The following is a 20,778-nucleotide window of genomic DNA, read 5'->3' as shown; positions in this document are numbered from 1 at the left end:
ACCACTGAATAGCTGCAATGTATTGCCATTGACAAGCTGCAATGCTGAAATTCTCCAAGAATATTTATACAACACCTTCCAAATCCACAACCACTAAACAAGTCACTATATGTATGTATGTATAGGTACTATTTTTATGTTGTCTTTATAACATGTTTATGACATTGAGTAGTTGAGAGGTGAGAAAGTTCATCTTAGGTGCTGTGATCATGCCTGCATTTAGACACTAGTGTCTAATTTGTCAAAAACAAAGCATTTAGTTTCAGTAAGTCAGCCCAGCTTGTAAACAATACCCAGAGGCTCTGTCTGAACGCCCAGGGAAATACACGGGACAGCATTAGCTCAGTGGAGCTAGCTGTTTGCTGGCACGCACCTCAATATTAGCACAATTCCAGGAATTTGTTCGTTAAATCCCATGGATTGGAATGGACATAATCGCTTCTGCTATTTAATATGATGTGAGAACTGTTAAATGACAGTTTATTATTTAACCTAAATTTATTTTGTGTCAATTCTGGATGTTAAAGTACAAGTTTTATGTGTTTATTTGTAGATTGTTTTTATAACTTTTATAATTTATTTTGTTTAAAATCTGTGGGATCTCTGACTTTATTCTCTTCATGGCTACCTGGGATTTCAAACTACTACTCATTTAGAACATAGAATATTACAGCGCAGGACAGGCCCTTCGGCCCTCGATGTTGCGCCGACCAGTCATACTAATCTGAAGCCCATCTAACCTACACTATTCCATGTACGTCCATATGCTTGTTCAATGACGACTTAAATGCACTTGAAGTTGGCGAATCTACTACCGTTACAGGCAAAGCATTTCATACCGTTACTACTCTTTGAGTAAAGAAACTACCTCTGACATCTGTCCTACATCTGTCACCCCTCAATTTAAAGCTATGCCCCCTCGTGCTCACCGTCACCATACGTAGAAAAAGGCTCTCCCTGTCCGCCCTATCTAACCTCTGATTATCTTATATGTCTCTATTAAGTCACCTCTCAACCTTCTTCTCTCCAACGAAAACAGCCTCACATCCCTCAGCCTTTCCTCGTAAGACCTTCTCTCCATACCAGGCAACATCCTAGTAAATCTCCTCTGCACCCTTTCCAAAGTTTCCACATCCTCCTTATAATGCGGTGACCAGAACTGTACACAATACTCCAAGTGCAGCTGCACCAGAGTTTTGTACAACTGTAGCATAACCACATGGTTCCAGAACTCGATCCTTCTATTAATAAAAGTTAAAACACTGTATGCCTTCTTAACAACCCTGTCAACCTGGGTGGCAACTTTCAAGGATCTGTGTACCTGGACACCAAGATCTGTCTGCTCATCTACACTACCAAGAATCTTATTATTAGCCCAGTACTTTGCATTCCGGTTACTCTGACCAAAATGAATCACCGCTCACTTGTCCTAATTAAACTCTATTTGCCACCTCCCAACCCAGCTCTGCAGCTTATCTATGTCTCTCTGTAACCTACAACATCCTTCGTCACTATCCACAACTCCACCGACCTTAGTGTCATCTGCAAATTTACTAACCCACCCTTCTATGCCCTCATCCAGGTCGTTTCTAAAAATGCCGAACAGCAGTGGACCAAACACTGATCCTTGCGGTACACCACTGCTAACTGGACTCCAGGATGAACATTTCCCATCAACCACCACCCTCTGTCTCCTTTCAGCAAGCCAATTACTGATCCAAACTGCTATATCGCCCACAATCCCATTCCTCTGCATTTTGTACAATAGCCTACTGTGAGGAACCTTATCGAACGCCCTGCTGAAATCCATATAGACCACATCAACCGGTTTACTCTCATCTATCTGTTTGGTCACCTTCCCAAAGGAGAAAGTGAGGTCTGCAGATGCTAGAGATCAGAGCTGAAAATGTGTTGCTGGAAAAGCGCAGCAGGTCAGGCAGCATCCAGGGAACAGGAGAATCGACGTTTCGGGCATAAGCCCTTCTTCAGGAATGAGGAAAGTTTGTCCAGCAGGCTAAGATAAAAGGTAGGGAGGAGGGACTTGGGGGAGGGGCGTCGGAAATGTGATAGGTGGAAAGAGGTCAAGGTGAGGGTGATAGGTCAGACTGGGGTGGGGGCGGAGAGGTCAGGAAGAAGATTGCAGGTTAGGAAGGCGGTGCTGAGTTCGATGGATTTGACTGAGACAAGGTGGGGGGAGGGGAAATGAGGAAACTGGTGAAATCCGAGTTCATCCCTTGTGGTTGGAGGGTTCCTAGGCAGAAGATGAGGCGCTCTTCCTCCAACCGTCGTGTTGTGGTCTGGCGATGGAGGAGTCCAAAGACCTGCATATCCTTGGTGGAGTGGGAGGGGGAGTTGAAGTGTTGAGCCACAGGGTGGTTGGGTTGGTTGGTCCGGGTGTCCCAGAGGTGTTCTCTGAAACGCTCCGCAAGTAGCCGGCCTGTCTCCCCAATATAGAGGAGGCCACATCGGGTGCAGAGGATGCAATAGATGATGTGTGTGCAGGTGAATCTGTGGCGGATATGGAAATTTCCTTTGGGGCCTTGGAGGGAGGTGAGGGGGGAGGTGTGGGCGCAAGTCTTGCACCTCCTGCGGTTGCAGGGGAAGGTGCCGGGAGTGGAGTTTGGGTTGGTGGGGGGTGTGGATCTGACGAGGGAGTCACGGAGGGAGTGGTCTTTACGGAATGCTGATAGGGGAGGGGAGGGAAATATATCCTTGGAGGTGGCGGAATTGACGGTGGATGATGCGCTGTACATGGAGATTGGTGGGGTGATAGGTGAGGACCAGTGGGGTTCTGTCCTGGTGGCGGTTGGAGGGGCGAGGCTCAAGGGCGGCAGAGCGGGAAGTGGAAGAGATGCGGTGGAGAGCATCGTCGACCACGTCAGGGGGGAAATTGCGGTCCTTGAAGAAGGAGGCCATCTGGGTTGTACGTTTTTGGAACTGGTCCTCCTGGGAGCAGATGCGGCGGAGACGAAGGAATTGGGAGAATGGGATGGTGTTTTTACAGGGGGCAGGGTGGGAGGAGGTGTAGTCCAGGTAGCTGTGGGAGTCGGTCGGTTTGTAGTAGATGTCCGTGTTGATTCGGTCGCCTGAGATAGAAATAGAAAGGTCGAGGAAGGGGAGGGAGGAATCTGAGACTGTCCAGGTGAATTTGAGGTCGGGGTGGAAGGTGTTGGTGAAGTGGATGAACTGTTCAACCTCCTCGTGGGAGCACGATGCGGCGGCGTTACAGTCATCGATGTAGCGGAGGAAAAGGTGGGGGGTGGAGCCAGTGTAGTTGCGGAAGATGGACTGTACCTGAGTAGTGCTTCGGGTAACGCAACCACACAAATATGACTTCCCAGAAGTCCTTCACTCCTCCCTCGCACCTCTCAGCAAATGGAGGCCCGACTCGCGAGGTAAGTCCCTTTTAATGGGGGAAAACTCACCCTTTCCAGCAGCCCTCGCTTCACCACTCCTTCTCGCCGCTCTGGCAAAATTTAAACAAAGAAAGCTACAGATCATGACAAATTTAACTGTCAAATCTAGAATCATACTACTTGTTTAAATTTCTTCACCACTTGCTGTAAATCCATGGCCAAATCTGTACCTTTTGTGACTTGGCCAAAATGGTTACTAATTAGAACTGTAGTGGATGTTCCTAGTGGCTACTGAAGCCCTCGTGGTGTATTTTGTGTGCACTTGTCCTCAGAAATACCTTCCAAATGACATTCAATATTGAGAAGCAATGATCTATTGGTTGAGAAGGGTAATGGTTGTGATAAGCATGGCTCTCCTGACCTTGTTAGAACTGAAGCCATGACTTGATATGCACCATAGAGTCAAGGTTGAAGCCTTTTAATGTATTTATTTTCAGGATGGTCAATATTTATTACCTATCTCTAATTGCTGTTGTGCAAGTAAAAACAACTGAATTAATGTTTTTGAACTTTATTCCAGACCTTATTTACAAATAGAGTTTAAATTCTAGCTGCTTTGTGAGATTTGAGCTCATGTCTCCAGGCAGTTAGTAGAGGCCTCTATGGTTTCTAGTTATCACAGTACAACCATTCCTAATTTCAAGAGTCAAGTCCAGCCTTATCCCACCTTAAGATTTATGCATGGATAAAATAGATATCTGGGCCATTGGATAAACTATGAAACTGAATATGATTTTCGTAGATTTACTTGGCTACTCTGTAGGACAGTCTCCTAATTCAGAGTCTAATTTGCAGGTTTCAATCCCTTAATGGTTTAAAGACTCAATTAGGTCACCCATCAAATAACGTTCACAGGAATACAAAGCATGTTTAAGTGTTGGTTTCTCTTATGCAATACAACTCCCTTGACATGAGGACCAAAAACGAATTTACCTTTTTGACTGCTTTTTATATGTCTGCATTAGCCCTTTATAATTTGTGTTAATGGATACTTAAATCCTTGTAGTACTCTTTGCATCTTCTAATGTTTCATCATTAAGAAAATGTTTGTGATTGTGTGGTCCTTGCATTACTTCAATGTGCCTCTACATTGAACTTCCTTTGCCATTATTTTACTCAGTTGATCTGTTTAAATCCTTTTGTAATCAGTTACCTCTATTGCAATACTTGCTGCTCTGCCTAATTTTGCGTTATCTATAAACTTGAGTATACAACTTTATTCCTTTATTTGAATCATTAACACGTATGTTGAAAAGTTGGTGTCAAATGTGATGATGGCAGACTTCAGATGCTGTGCAAGCCAACTGAATAAGACTTTTACAACGAACCTCAGAGTGCAAACGTGCATGTCTTCATATCAAAATAGCACTAATTAACGTAGCTTTGGAGAGGTTTATTTTTGATATGTCTATAGAAAATTACATCAAGAAAGTTAAATTTAAGTTAGATGCTATAGAGCCATATTTCTGATTTGGAACACTAGACCCTGTAGTGAAAGAGCACCATGCTCTTCAACAAATTAGATTTATGTTTTAGACCTAAAAAATGCTTATTGAAGTTTTACTTGTAAATGTACAGCAGCTTGCTCATTTGAATTGTAATTTAATGCTAAGAGAATCATACAGGTTTTCTCCGCTGTAGGTAAATTTCAAAAACTACTAGCTTCTGCAGTTATATAATCAGTGCTGTGATTGTATTGTCGGTTTGATTTATGATAACTGAACTATTTTTGATCTTTGTTGAATCAGAATTAAATTAAAGTCTCATTTGAGCTTCGCCCATACTGACCAATGCTTTGTGTTTGCTTTCGGCACACCTAACAGACTAAATTTTGTTCTGATGAAGTGGTGGCTTAAGAACATAAAGAAACATGCACAAGTAAATTAATATTTTAGTAATTGTTTGCACGTTTTGGAAACTTGAACGTATGAATTTTGTAAAGGACAGTTATCTGTCAGTGGAAAATAGAACTAAAATGATCCCTGGTTTGGACAGCCAGGAAAGATGTGATGGAACAGTGGTCTTTTATGTTCAGAACTTATATTGTGATAAAGTTTTATAACATTATCATTTGGGAATTTTTGTTCTAATGAAGAGCTAAATTGAGTTTTGGCTTTAATCTTGTGGAGGGGAGTTTTAGATTTCAGTCATTATTTCCAAGAAGGTACGTGACTTAAGTTAATTGACTAGCAGACTACTTGGGAGTGTTAATTGGAGAAATGCTTCAGAACTGGGGAAAAAAAAGCTTCAGTTGCTTCAGCAGTCCAAGGCGTACAGTTGGATCGAATCATAGAATGCGTACAGAATGGAAGCAGGCCATTCAGCCCACCGAGTCCACACGACCCTCTGAAGAGTGTCCGATCCAGACTTACCCTATTCATGTAACACTGCATTTCCCATGGCTGATCCACCTAACCTGCACATATTTGGACGGTGGGAGGAAACCAGAGAACCCGGAGGAAACCCATGCAGACACTGGGAAAACATGGAAATTCCACTGGAATTGAACCCATTGACATGGGAGTGCTGTTTCATTTGGATTGGGTGCCTGTAGAGTATTTTGCTAGTAAAATAGTTGAAACTTCCTTTTTATTGTTTATATTGAGATCTTTCTAAATTATCATGTAGCTTTTTTTCTGTTATGAATAAATTTGTGTCCTGATAGGACATTTATTGGACTGGAATGGATGTTCTGCTGAATGATTTTGAACAGTTAAGAAGCTAAATTATATTACAAAGCAGTAATCTCAGCCATGTGAAAACTGGCATAAGGTAAATAAAGTTAATGAGTTAAATGCATGGCTCAAAGATTGGTATGGGAGGGATAGCTAATCGAGTAACTAGGGCTGTAGAAAGCAAGTAAAGTGGATGGATATTTGGGAGATGGAAAAATTAGGCCCACAAATTAGGCCTAATTTGAAACTATTTGGATAACATATCATAGTTGGATAGGAAGGGACATAATGCACAAACACAGTAAAAGAGCAGTAAATATGTTAAAGGGAGGAAAAATAGTAAAAAGGCAAAATTAATGTCTTTTGAATGCATGTAGTAATCGAAACAAAATAAATGAATAAACGGTAAAATGGTTGAACTTACAGGCAACATCAAATCGAAGGAAAAATATAATGTGACAAAGATTAGTGCTAAGCCAAAGGATTGGGAAAGTTTTAAAAACCAACAAAATGTGTCCAAAAAGTAATAAAGAGGAAGAGAATAAATATGGGGCACGGGCCTGGGAAGATATTAATGGAAACCAGGAAATGACAGAGAAGTTGAATAAATACTTTGTTTCAGGCTTCTTTAAAAAGATGCTTATAGTATTCCAATTAAAATAAACTAAGGGGCAAAAGAGGTAATAAACAATAACTATTCCCAGAGAAAAAGTGCAAGTGAAGTTAATAGGACCAAAGGTTGTTAGGCCCTCTGGACCTGATGGAATGCATGCTAGGATCCTAATAGAATTAGCTACAGATATGGTAGATGCACAGATAGCCATCTTCCAAAATTCCGTAGAGTCTTAAAAAAGTTCCAGAGGATTGAAAACTTCCACTGTAACACCATAATTTTAAAAATGCATATGCCTGTTAACTTAATATCTGTTAATGGGAAAATGTTTGAGTCTACTATGAATAATGTAATGGTAGAGCATTAGAAATGCACGATCTGATCAAGCAGCGTCAGCATGGCTTCATAGAGGGGAAATTATGCCTGATAGAGTCATACAATACAGAAATCGACTCTTTTGTCCACGTTTCCCAAACTAAACTAGTGGGGCATCTCAGTTACGTTGTGGTTGGGGGAGGTGGGGGGGAGAGGTGTGTGCGCGCGTGGCACGGTGGCTCAGTGGTTAGCACTGCAGCTCACAGCGTCAGGGATCCGGGTTTGATTCCACCTCGGGCAACTATCTGTGTGGAGTTTGCACATTCTCCCTGTGTCTGCGTGGGTTTCCTCTGGGTGCTCCAGTTTCTTCCCATAGTCCAAAGATGTACAGGTTAAGTGAATTGGCCATGCTAAATTGCCTATAGTGTTCAGGGATGTGTAGGTTAAGTCAGGGGTTAATGTGGAGTAATAGGGTAAGGGAATGTGTTTGGGTGGGAGGGTCAGTATGGATTTGTTGGGCGGAAGGGCCTGTTTCCAAACTGTAGTGATTCTATGATAGTCCCACCTGCCTGTGTTTGGCATTTGATCAGCCATGCTGACTTTGCATGATCAGTTTATGCACTTCTAATGCCTTCCTATTATATCTTTCATAATAGACTCTAACATTTTCCCAATAACAGACATTAAGCCAACAGTCCTATAGTTGCCTTTTTTTTGTCTCACCTTTTTAAATGAAGGTGCTACAGTGGCAGTTTTCTAACTTTAGCTACAGAATAGAGAAATGAAAAGAATTGTTATACTACAGCTATACATGATATATTGGTTCGTCAAAAAAAGTAAGAGTTAAAAAGACAAATAACACAGTCTCTCTCAAAGGGCTTTCTGCAGCAGACCATGCAAGGGCCTCAACATAGTCTGACCGCTGGCTGTGGCCAATGCTCTATGCTGTGCCGCTACCGCCTCACTTCGCGCTAAGTAATTCCGGTCGCCAGCATCCATGCTCCAGGGTAGTAGTTACTCCACTTCAGGCTGTTGAATGCTGATTCCACTTTGGAGGCTGGGGCTGGGTGTCAGAGGCTGAGAGAAGGGAGGAGAGGGGGAAGAGAATAGAAAAAAAGAACAAGTGGAGTGGAGGAGCTCTGGCTGAAGTGTTCCACTCCTGGGAGCTTACAAATGTTAGGTTTCTTAAGATACGAGGGACCTGAAGAAGGGCTTATGCCCAAAACGTCGATTCTCCTGTTTCCTGGATGCTGCCTGACCTGCGCTTTTCCAGCAACACATTTTCAGTTCTTAAGACATGAGCCAAGGTGTAGGAGATTAACAAGGATAATGGATTGACTAATAGAAGACAGAGTTGGTTTAAGGGAGGTGTTTCAGGGTGGTAATCTGTGACTAATGGAGTACCACAGGGATCAGTGCTGCAATTACTTACAATATGTTATTGACTGGGTGGGGAAAATGAATGTACTACAGTCAGGCAAATGGAGTGTTGGCCTTTACTTCAAGGGGAACGAAGCATTAAAAAAAAGTGTTGTCTTTCTAAAATGATACAAGGCGCTGGTCAGTTGACAGTTGGAATACTGTAAACAGCTTTCCTTTTCAAAGGGAAGATGTGCTGGCATTGGAGGCAGTCCAAAGAAGGTTAACTTGTTTGAAAGCGGGTAATGAAGGACTATCATATGAGGAGAGTGTGAGTAGGTTATATTCATTGGATTTTAGAAGAAGTGATGTGACCTTAAGACAAAGAAGGTTCTTAGGTGACTTGACAGGCTAAGTGTGGAGAGACAAGGACCAAAGGGCATAATGTGAGAATAAGACAGAGATTAGGGGGAATTTCTTCTCAGAGGACTATAGAAGCTGGGTTTTTGGGTATATTTAAGGCTGAGATGAGTTAATTTTTTATTCAGTGAAGGGATCAAAGATTATGGTTGAAAAGGAAGAAAGTGGAGTGAAAGATTATCAGATCAGCCATAACCTCATTGAATAGTAGAGCTGACGCAATTTGCTGAATGGCCACCTCTGATCTTGTGTCTTATGCTCAAAGTACATTGGTAGCCTTGTTTTGCCTTTGTTCAGTGATTGACCATGATGAAAACAAAATTGCAGAAATAAAACACGTTCTGTCAAGGTAGGTTTCAGTCTGGGATCCAGGATTACCATCACCTGGGAACATAAAATTAATCTATTTCTTAATTGCAGAACTAGTAACAAATACTTGAAAGAAATATTAAATTTCTGTAGAAGGATCTTCAGTGTTTTGATTTGTGATCATATCATCTTGGATTGTTGCTCTGAAGAAAGAGGATTCCTTGTCTCTGACCTACTCTTGTAGCCACTGTCTTTGTACAGCTAGTCCAGCTCAGTTTCTGGTGATCATGGTAATCCCCATGATGTTGATAATGGGTGATGAAGTGATGGCAATGCCATTGAATATCAAGGGGCAATGGTTAGATTCTCTCTTTGGAGAAGGTAATTGCATGGCACATAGTGCATAAATATTACTTGTCAAGCTAAGCCTTAATATTGCTGTATTTGGTCATGAGCTGCTTCAACATCTGAGGAGTCACAAATTATAGAACATAAAACAGTGCAGCGCAGAACAGGCCTTTCAGCCCTCGATCTTGCGCTGACCTTTGAACTATTCTCAGCTCGTCCCAAAATCATCCATGTGCTTATCTAAGGATTGTTTAAATCTCCCTAATGTGGCTGAGTTGACTACATTAGCAGGTAGGGCATTCCACACCCTTACAACTCTCTGCGTGAAGAACCTGCCTCTGACATCTGTCTTAAATCTATCACCCCTCAACTTGTAGTTATGCCCCCTCGTACAAGATGACATCATCATCCTAGGAAAAAGACTTTCACTGTCTACCCTATTTAATCCTCTGATCATCTTGTATGTCTCTATCAAATCCCCTCTTAGCCGCCTTCTTTCCAATGAGAACAGACTTAAGTGTATCAGCCTTTCCTCATAAGACCTTCCCTCTAGACCAGGCAACATCCTGGTAAATCTCCTCTGCACCTTTTCCAATGCTTCCACATCCTTCCTGAAATATGGGGACCAGAACTGTACACAATATTCCAAGTGTGGCCACACCAGCGTTTTGTATAGTTGTAGCATGATATTGTGGCTCCGGAACTCAACCCCTCTACGAATGAAACCGAACACACACTATGCCGCCTTAACAGCACTATCCACCTGGGTGGCAACTTTCAGGGGTCTATGTACATGGACTCCAAGATCCCTCTGCACATCCACACTACCAAGAATCTTTCCATCGACCCAGTACTATGCCTTCCTGTTATTCTTCCCATTCTGCATCACCTCACATTTAGCTGCATTGAAGTCCGTTTGCCTCCTCTCAGCCCAATTCTGCTGTTTATCCAAACCCCCCTGCAACCTGAAACATTCTTCCAAACTATCCACTACTCCACCGACTTTAGTGTCGTCTGCAAATTTACTAATCCCTCCACCTCTGCCTACATCTAAGTCATTATAAAAATGACAAACAGCAGTGGTCCCAAAATAGATCCTTGTGGCACACCACTAGTAACCAGACTCCAGGCTGAATATTTTCTATCAACCACCACTCGCTGCCTTCTTTCAGAAAGCCAGTTTCTAATCCAGTTTCTAATCCAAACTGCTAAGTCACCCTCAATTCCATGCCTCTGCATTTTCTCCAACAGCCTACCATGTGGAACCTTATCAAAGGCTTTGCTGAAGTCCATGTATACCACGTCAACTGCCCTCCCCTCATCTACATGCATGGTCACCTTCTCAAAAAACTCAATGAGGTTTGTGAGACACGACCTGCCCTTGACGAAACCATGTTGACTATTTGAAATCAAATTGTTGCTTGCTAGATGATTATAAATCCTATCTCTTATAATCCTTTCCAAAACCTTTCCTACAACAGAAGTAAGGCTCACTGGTCTATAATTACCTGGGTCATCTCTGCTGCCCTTCTTGAACAAGGGTACAACATTTGCAATCCTCCAGTCCTCTGGTACTAAACCTGTAGACAATGACAACTCAACTATCAAAGCCAAAGGCTCTGCTATCTCCTCCCTAGCTTCCCATAGAATCTTCTGTTAAATCCCATCCTGCCCAACAGACTTGTCTACTTTCACTCCTCCTAGAATTGGATAAGACCTGTTCGTAACTAACCTTGATCCTTTCTAGTCTAATATGTCATACCTCATTCTTCTCCTCTACAATGTTCTCCTTTTCCTGAAAACCGGTGAGAAATGTTCGTTTAGCACCTCTCCGATCTCCCAGGGTCCAGGCTTAACTTCCCACTTCTGTCTTTGACTGACCTTATTCCTACCCTAATCATCCTTTTATTCCTCACATACCTAAAGAAAACTTTAGGGTTCTCCTTTATTCTATTTGCTAAAGACTGCTTGTGTCCTCTCTTTGCTCTGCTTAACTCTCTCTTTAAATCCTTCCTAGCTGATCTTTAACTCTCCATCGCCCCATCTGAACCACCTTGCCTCATCAACACATATGCCTCCTTCTTCTTCTTAAGAGATGCAATTTTTGTAGTAAACCACAGTTCTCTTACCTTATTACTTCCTCCCTATCTGACAGGGACATACCTATCAAGGACACGCAATATCTGTTCCTTAAACCAGCTCCACATTTCCATTGTCTGCATCCCCTGCATTTTGCTACCCCATTCTATGCATCCTAATTCTTGCCTGAGCATTGGTGCATCATCAGTAGATTAGACAAGATCAAAATTCTGAGGTTTAGATTAAAATACCAGGAATGAAGGTACTGTTGTATGAGGAGAGGTTGAGTAGGTTAGAGTTTAGAAGAATGAAAGATGACCTTATTAAAATGTAGAAGGTTCTTGACACGGTAGTTGCAAAAAGGTTGTTTCTCCTTGATCTGCAGATGGTTTAAGTTTTTTTCAGAAAGAAGCTGAATTTAAGAGATTTGGGCTTGATTCTGCAGTCTGTACTCAGCTATCTGCTCTCAGATGAGAGAGTACTGTGGCTGTCACAGTTTACATCGACCTTCTCATTTAAAAAGTGCAAAAAAATCTACTGTTCCCATTCGAGCACTATCGGTCAACTAGTGCTGGAAATTTGGTATGCTGCAACTCTTACAATGAAATAGCCTGCAACTGTTATGAGTAATGGTCATTTGCTCGTGATATAAATTCACAAGCCTCCCTTTGGTGGGCTTGTGAATGTATAGTTGAGCAAGCACACTTAAAAAACTGCCCAAAATAATTTGATTTATTTGACCATTTTTTAGGGAGGTATATTTTGCAAAGTCTTGAACCTACTGAACAATCAGTTCAGCATTGTAAACAATACCCACTTAAATAATCAAATGTTTTCAAGATTTATGTCCTTCTGGTTTCAGGATATGCCTTCTCAGAAGATGGTGAATATTTTGCATATGGACTAAGTACAAGTGGGTCAGATTGGGTAACTATCAAATTCTTGAAAGTTGATGGTGCTGTGGAGCTTCCAGATACCCTGGAGAGAGTGAAGTTCAGCTGCATGGCTTGGACCCATGATGGAAAGGGAATATTTTACAATTGTTACCTGAACCAGGATGGGAAGAGTGATGGTGAGTTGAGGTTCTATTGGAAAATATTATTAAACTGCACACAATTTCAAATTTTTGTAGACAATGATAAATAGAGAGCACAGCTAAAATACTTGGTGTGGCATAAATTGGGGAATGGTTTTTAAAATGTAAATGATCAGTCTATATTTATAACTGAACTCAAGGGCCTTCAGAAAAGAATAAGAATAAAATTCACATTTTAATATCTACTGTGTATTTAATAGTTTCTGTTTTTAAAAACATGGTAGTTTATTAATATTATGGTTGTCTTTGTAAAGTTGGTGCAAATACTGCTAATTTATTTTGTAGACCTTTTCAGAATTGCTTAAAAGTTGTGAAAATAACAAGGGAAATTTTAATCATTTTGTCAACCCACTGGTTGATTTGAAGATCTACACTTTGTTAATGGTGATTAATTGCTTGCACTCTTACGTTCTTTATTTCCATTCGTGCTGACTGAATAGACTATTATCATTAATTTGAGTGAGTAGATTTTGCTTGAAAAATTGTATTGCCCAGTAACTCCCAATCAACAATTGAAATAACACAGTCAAGCATCTGTCGTTAAAAATAGAAATACAAATTGTCTATTAATTTGGTCAAGGTGATTGATGAAATGCCTTGATTTTTATTTAAGGTGTGCTATTTATGAAGCTGAAGAAACGATTGGGATTAATAATTTGCTGAAGTCAAAACCTTTTCACAAAAAAAAAGTTACATTTGGAAAAAACTATCTCAGCCATTTTTTGAGAAACAGTTTTGAGAGTTTGCTTGATCGGTTACTTTGGAAACCATCCTGAGTTATCTTGATGTTCACTTGAATAACATCCTGCATACTGGCATTAAACACTTCAGATGTTAGGTAAAGATACTAGATTGTCTTGCATTTTGCCTTTTAATTAGCTGACCTTGACTGCATTATGGATAACAATGGATCAGGCATTCCTCTTGTTTCTAAATTTATAGTTTCATAAATATTTTGTCCAATGTTAGCATAGTTGCCTAAAGCTGTTTGCATTTGTTTACTGGAAACATAATGGACATCTGGGATATTTATATATTTGCAAATATTAGCTTTATTTTGAAGAAATTATTTTCATGCATAGAGGACTTCATATTGAGTGTTAATTGTTAAATTCACAGTGGCAGACGTAAATTGGATTTAAAAACAGAAAATAGTATGATCAGGCAGAGTCTGGTGAGATTGACAGGGTTAGTATTTCAGGCCAGTGACCTCATCAGAACTAGGGCAAATTAATTGCTGTTATGTAGATAAATGGAAGAAGATGGAGAAAAAATATAAAGAAAAAAAATGTGGTAGAGCAAAAGACAAGAGAAAAGGTGTAGAAATCAGAGGGGGCATGGTTGCCTTCTTAGTAAGAAATGAAGCTAAATTGACAGCAAGAAGTAATATGGAGTCAGAAGGAGTAGAATTTGTGTGGAGAGAATTGAGGAATTGTAAAGGAGAAAAGACCCTGATAGGAGTTATGTACAGGCCTCTTAGCAGTCCTCAAGATATGGGGAAGAAAATAAATCCGAGATAGAAAAGGCATGTAAGGAAGGCTCAATTATGATAATCATGAGGAACTTCATTATGTAGTGGGACTGGGAAAGCCAGGTTGGTAGTGAATCTCAAGAAAGGGCATTTGTGGAATTTTTGAGGTTTTTTTTGGAGCACCTTGTGGTCGAGCCCATTGGGAGCAAGCAATTATGGACTTAGAGATGTGTAATGAAGCAGACTTACTTAGGGAGCTTGAAATGAAGGAACCCATTGGGGAACAATGACTGTAATGTGATAGAATTCATCCTGCAGTATGAGAGGGGGAAGGAGAAATCTGATGTTGTAGTATTACAGTTCAGTTAAGGTAACTACAAAGCTAAGAAAGAGGAGCTGGCTAGAGTTGATTGGAAGACCAACCTAGCAGGGAAGATGGTGGAGCAGCAATGGTAGGAGATTCTGAGGTGATTCAGGAGATACAGCAGAAATTCATCCCATGGAAGAAGAAGCAAACTAAAGTGAGGATGAAGCAACTATCGTTGACATGGGAAGTCAGTGACAGGATAAAAGCATATAATGTGACGAAGATTAGTGAAGTCTTTTTTTAAAAAAAAAACCAGGAGAGGAAAACTGAAAAAGTTCTAAGATGAGGAGAAGATAAAATATGAGAGTAAACTAGCTAGTAATATACAAGAAAATTACAAGGGTTCTTATTTTAGATATCTAAAAGGTAAGGGAGAGGCAAAAGTAGACATTGAACTGCTGGAATATGAAGCTAAAGAAGTAGTAATGGGGAACAAAGAAATGATGGAGGAACTGAATGGGTATTTTGCATCAACTTTTGACAATGAAAGACACCAGCAACAGACCGGATCTTCAAAGAGAGTCAGGAGACTGAGGTGAGTGTAGTGGCAATCACTAAGACAAAGATACTGGGGAAGCTGAAAGGTCCAAAGGTGATAAATCACCCGGACCAGATGGATTGCATTCCAAAGTTCTGAAGGAGATAGCTGAGGCAATTGTAGAAGTCTGGGTGTTGATCTTTCAGGATCCCCACGGGAGTCAGGCATAGTCTCAGAAGGTTGGAAAATGGTGAACGTAACTGTTAGGTAGTTAGGAGTGATGCTCCTTTAAGAGAGGTGGTCAGATGACCCAGAAGCACAGAGTTTGGCTCCGGTTGAGAATTAGCTGAAGAGGTGAGAGCATCATCAATAAAGTATTCCTGTTCTGTTTTACCATTAGTCTACCTAGTGTATAATTCATGGTTCCAAAGGAAGTACCAATATCATAACTGGTGATGATGATGGGATCTGGCCACAAACTGCATGCAAACTTTTTTTTTGTGTGGAGGAGATTTGCTTGGATTTCGGAAACGGCAGAGGATTGAGGTAACGTAGAGGCAAATGGTTGCAAGGGAACTCTGGCTGTGGTCAATTCCAGTAAAATGGTACTCACAGGGGGGTGAGCCAAGAATGATAGTCGTGAGGTGACTCATGCGGGGACTCAGGCTGGCAGCTGCAGAAAGTGAGGAATGCAGATGCTGGAGATCAGAGCTAAAAAATGTGTTGCTGGAAAAGCGCAGCAGGTCAGGCAGCATCCAAGGAGCAGGAGAATCGACGTTTCGGGCATAAGCCCTTCTTCAGGAATGAGGAAGGTGTGCCAAGCAGGCTAAGATAAAAGGTAGGGAGGAGGGACTTGGGGGAGAGGCGTTGGGAATGTGATAGGTGGAAGGAGGTTAAGGTAAGGGTGATAGGCCGGAGAGGGGGTGGGGGCGGAGAGGTCGAGAAGAAGATTGCAGGTTAAGAAGGCGGTGCTGAGTCTGAGGGTTGGGACTGAGATAAGGTGGGGGGGAGGGGAAATGAGGAAGCTGGAGAAATCTGCATTCATCCCTTGTGGTTGGAGGGTTCCTAGGCGGAAGATGAGGCGCTCTTCCTCCAGGCATCGTGTTGCCATGGTCTGGCGATGGAGGAGGCCAAGGACCTGCATGTCCTTGGCAGAGTGGGAGGGGGCGTTAAAGTGTTCAACCATGGGGCGGTTGGGTTGGTTGGTGCGGGTGTCCCAGAGGTGTTCTCTGAAACGTTCCGCAAGTAGGCGGCCTGTCTCCCCAATGTAGAGGAGGCCACATCGGGTGCAGCAGATGCAGTAAATGATAAATGATGTGTGTGGAGGTGCAGGTGAATTTGTGACGGATATGGAAGGATCCCTTGCGGCCTTGGAGGGAAGTGAGGGGGGAGGTGTGGGCGCAAGTTTTGCATTTCTTGCGGTTGCAGGGAAAGGTGCCGGGAGTGGAGGTTGGGTTGGTGGGGGGTTTGGACCTGACGAGGGAGTCGCGGAAGGAGTGGTCTTTCTGGAACGCTGATAGGGGAGGGGAGGGAAATATATCCTTGGAGTTGGTGGAAATAACGAAGAATGATACGATGTATCTGGAGGTTGGTGGGGTGGTAGGTGAGGACCAGTGGGGTTCTGTCCTGGTGATGATTGGAGGGACGGGGTTCAAGGGCAGAGGAGCGGGAAGTGGAGGAGATGGGGTGGAGAGCATCGTCAACCACGTCTGAGGGGAAATTGCGGTCTTTGAAGAAGGAGGCCATCTGGGTTGTTCGGTATTGGAATTGGTCCTTCTGGGAGCAGATGCAGCGAAGGCGAAGGAATTGGGAATATGGGATGGCGTTTTTACAGGGGACAGGGTGGGAGGAGGTGTAATCTAGGTAGCTGTGAGAGTCGGTCGGTTTATAGTAAATGTCCGTGTTGAGTCGATCGCCCGAGAAAAAACTGGAGAGGTCTAGGAAGGGGACGGAGGAGTCTGAGACGGTCCAGTTAGTAAAGTGGATGAACTGTTCAACCTCCTCGTGGGAGCACGAGGTAGCACCGATACAGTCATTGATGTAGCGGAGGAAAAGGTGGGGGGGGGGGTGGCAGTGTAGCTGCGGGAGATGGACTGTTCCACATATCCGACAAAGAGGCAGGCATGGCTGGGGCCCATGCAGGTGCCCATGGCTACTCCTTTGGTTTGGAGGAAGTGGGAGGATTGGAAAGAGAAGTTGTTCAGAGTGGGGACCAGTTCAGTCAGTCGAAGGAGGGTGTCAGTGGAAGGGTACTGGTTGGGTCGGCGGGAAAGGAAGAAGCTGAGGGCTTTGAGGCCTTCGTGATGGGGGATGGAGGTGTATAGGGACTGGATATCCATGGTGAACATAAGGCATTGGGGGCCGGGGAAGCGAAAATCATGGAGGAGGTGGAGGGAAACCTCAGTCCCACAACCCCGCACCGCCCGTTTCTACCTCTTGCCCAAAATCCACAAAACTGACTGCCCTGGCTGACCCATTGCCTCAGCCTGCTCCTGCCCCACCAAATTCATCTCTGCATACCTTGACACGGTCCTGTCCCCCTTAGTCCAAGAACTCTCCACCTACGTTCGGGACACCACCCACGCCCTCCACCTCCTCCTTGATTTTCGCTTCCCTGCCCCCAACGCTAAATTCTTTTTGGTGGGAAAACAAAATAGCCTTGAAATCCAGGTCTATTGCTCCATTTTGGAGCAATGGGACAAGTAATGACATGATGAAAATTGGTCTTTGTACACAGAACATTTGAATTTATTCTTAAAGGTGAACAACGTGGTTGAGGACATCATGGTACCAGTTTTCTTTGGTTCTATCGGGAGCAAGACCTTCATGATTCTAAGGAGTCTGGTACAGCGAAGACATTCCAAGAACAATGTGAAATGATAGGAAATTATTTCACATTCATGCTGCTGATGAACAGATTGTTTCCATTTTTACAAAGGGGTACATTACAAAGGAGAGTCCATCACCCAATTCATGTCCAATTTAAAGAGCTTATGGACATCGAATTCAAAGGGTTCCTCCGTGAATGCATTGCAGGACCATTTGGTTTGTTGTCTCCAGCACAAAGCCATCCAACAGGAAAGACCTGGATTTCAAGGCAGCTTTGAAAATTGCTACCTCAATGCAGTTGGCTGCCAGTGAAGCAACCCAGTTAGCTGATGACACCCAAACGCATCAAGTAGCGGAAACTTGACAAAGTGCAAAACCAACCTTAGGATGCCGCCAATGTGATGAGTGGCCACAAGGAGTCAATATGTTGGACTCAAGAAGCCCAGTGCCATATTCCTAAAATTGCCAGGTAGAACCCAAACAAGAGTAGGGGAGTCAGAAAGAGACAATCCTAGTGATAACACATAAGGTAAATGCTGCCAGCCAGGGAGTAGTCAGAGAGTCAGCTGGATCTACAGAAGAAGCAGAGTTTCACTTAACAGTACTGTCGGTACTGAATGCAACTGATTTGTTTCTGGATTCTTACCAAATTAATGTAATGTAATTGGTATAACCTGGGGACTTCACCAGAGGTCATTCTGATTCCAGATGGGATACCGTCATTTCTCCATCTCCCAGGTGATGAGGGACGAACTAGCTCCCCTTCTTTATTCAACTATTCCAGTGTTTGTTCACAACAAGACTAACTAAAAAGGATCCGCTCCCTTTGTGAACACCTTTCTCCCAGAACAAATGAATTTTATGTTTTAAAAGGATCCAATTTATCCAGGTGTCCTTCAGTGAGTGAGTTTATTAGATCCTAATGCAAGAAAAAAATAATGCAACACATTTGTACACGTATTAGAAATGATATAGACAAAGTCTTTTCCCTGCGGTGGGGGAGTCCAGAACTAGAAGGCATAGGTTTAGGATAAGAGGGAAAAGATATAAAAGAGACCTAAGGGACAACTTTTTCACGCAGAGGGTGGTACGTGTATGGAATGAACTGCCAAAGGAAGTGATGGAGGCTGGTACAATTGCAACATTTAAAAGGTATCTGGATGGGTATATGAATAGGAAGGGTTTGGAGGGGTATAGGCCGGGTGCTGGCAGGTGGGACTAGGTTGGGTTGGGATATCTAGTTGGCATGGATGAGTTGGACTGAAGGGTTTGTTTCCGTGCTGTACATCTCTATGACTCTATGATAAGTATGTCTAAATTGAGATAAAAGTTAAAATATTTGTGGATCTGATTTTATGGGTCATTTGCGAGGGGTTGATAGTTGAACAGTTGATTTTGAATTTCTTGCCTTTGTAAGTTAATTGAAATCCCTTTGTTTTGCTTCATTCTGTTGGTGGTTGGCTGGCACCACTCAGAGCAAGAGGGATCTTCATTTGTCTTGTTTCCTTTGACTAGCTTGTTAGCAAACAATCTTCTATTGTTCAGCGCAAGAGATAACTTTACCTGGAGTGCAGGGGTGACTAGTCGGTGGTTCTTTGACTGTGACCTTCACAGCCACTACTATTCAAAGCCAGACAAGTGCACATCAGTTCAGTGGAGCACCTTCTTCCATGAGCACACAACTAGGGAGAGCAGAGGGTCCTTCAAAGATCAGCAAGGCAGCCTTTGTGTGGAGCCGCAGGAGATGGGGAAGATACTAAACGAGTATTTTGCATCAGTGTTTACAGTGGAGAAGGATATGGATGTTATGGAATGTAGGGAAATAGATAGTGACATCTTGATAAATTTCCCTTTACAGAGGAGGAGGTGCTGGATGTCTTGAAATGCAGAAAGGTGGTTAAATCCCCAGGACCTGATCAGGTGTACCCGAGAACTCTGTAGGAAGCTAGGGAAGTGATTGCTGGGCCTCTTGCTGAGATATTTGTATCATCAATAGTCACAGGTGAGGTGCCGAAAGATTGGAGGTTGGCTAACGTGGTACCACTATTTAAGAAAGATGGTAAGGACAATCCAGGGAACTATAGACCGGTGAGGCTGATATCAATGGTGGGCAATTGTTGGAAGGAATCCTGAGGGACAGGATGTACATATATTTGGAAAGGCAAGGACTGATTAGAGATAGTCCAAATGGGAAATCATGTCTCACAAATTTGATTGAGTTTTTTGAAGAAGTAACAAAGAGGATTGATGAGGGCAGAGTGGTAGACATGATCTGTATGGACTTCAGTAAGGTGTTCGACAAGGTTCCCCACGGCAGACTGATTAGCAAGGTTAGATCTCATGGAATACAAGGAGAAATAACTATTTGGATACAGAACTGACTCAAAGGTAGAAGACAGAGGGTGATGGTGGAGGGTTGTTTTTCAGACTTGGAGGCCTGTGACCAGTGGAGTGTCACAAGGATTGGTGACACTCTACTTTTTGTCATTTATATAAATGATTTGGATGCGAGCATAAGAGGTACAGTTAGTAAGTTTGCAGATGACACCAAAATTGAAGGTGGACAGCGAAAAGGGTTACCTCAGATTACAACGGGATCTTGATCAGATGGGCCAATGGGCTGAGACATGGCAGATGGAGTTTAAATTAGATAAATGCAAATTTGGAAAAGTAAATCAGAGTAGGACTTATACACTTAATGGTAAGGTCCTGGGGAGTGTTGCTGAACAAAAAGACCTTGCAGTGCATGCTCATAGCTTCTTGAAAGTAGAGTTGCAGGTAGTTAGGATAGTGAAGAAGGCATTTGGTATGCTTTCCTTTATTGGTCAGAGTATTGAGTACAGGAGTTGGGAGATCATGTTGTGGCTGTACAGGACATTGGTTAGACCACTGTTGGAATATTGCGTGCAATTCTGGTTTCCTTCCTATCGGAAAGATGTTGTGAAACTTGAAAGGGTTCAGAAAAGATTTACAAGGATGTTACCAGGGTTGAAGGATTTGAGC

General features: G+C 42.6%; 1 protein-coding gene across 2 annotated transcripts in view; it reads left to right on the top strand.

Moving 5' to 3' along the window:
* LOC122548411 (prolyl endopeptidase-like) overlaps positions 1-20,778 on the top strand; it is a 205,495-nt gene that overhangs the window by 49,196 nt on the left and 135,521 nt on the right. For both annotated transcript variants that reach the window (XM_043687029.2, XM_087982666.1), the window contains one exon: positions 12,397-12,606. In XM_043687029.2, the coding sequence (XP_043542964.2) occupies positions 12,397-12,606 (210 nt within the window). The remainder of the gene's footprint in view (positions 1-12,396; positions 12,607-20,778) is intronic.

The sequence above is a fragment of the Chiloscyllium plagiosum genome, unplaced genomic scaffold (assembly GCF_037043375.1).
Source record: "Chiloscyllium plagiosum isolate Xiang-an unplaced genomic scaffold, Cpla_swu_hap1 HiC_scaffold_3, whole genome shotgun sequence".
Taxonomy (NCBI): domain Eukaryota; kingdom Metazoa; phylum Chordata; class Chondrichthyes; order Orectolobiformes; family Hemiscylliidae; genus Chiloscyllium; species Chiloscyllium plagiosum.
This window is presented reverse-complemented; position numbering and strand designations above follow the sequence as displayed.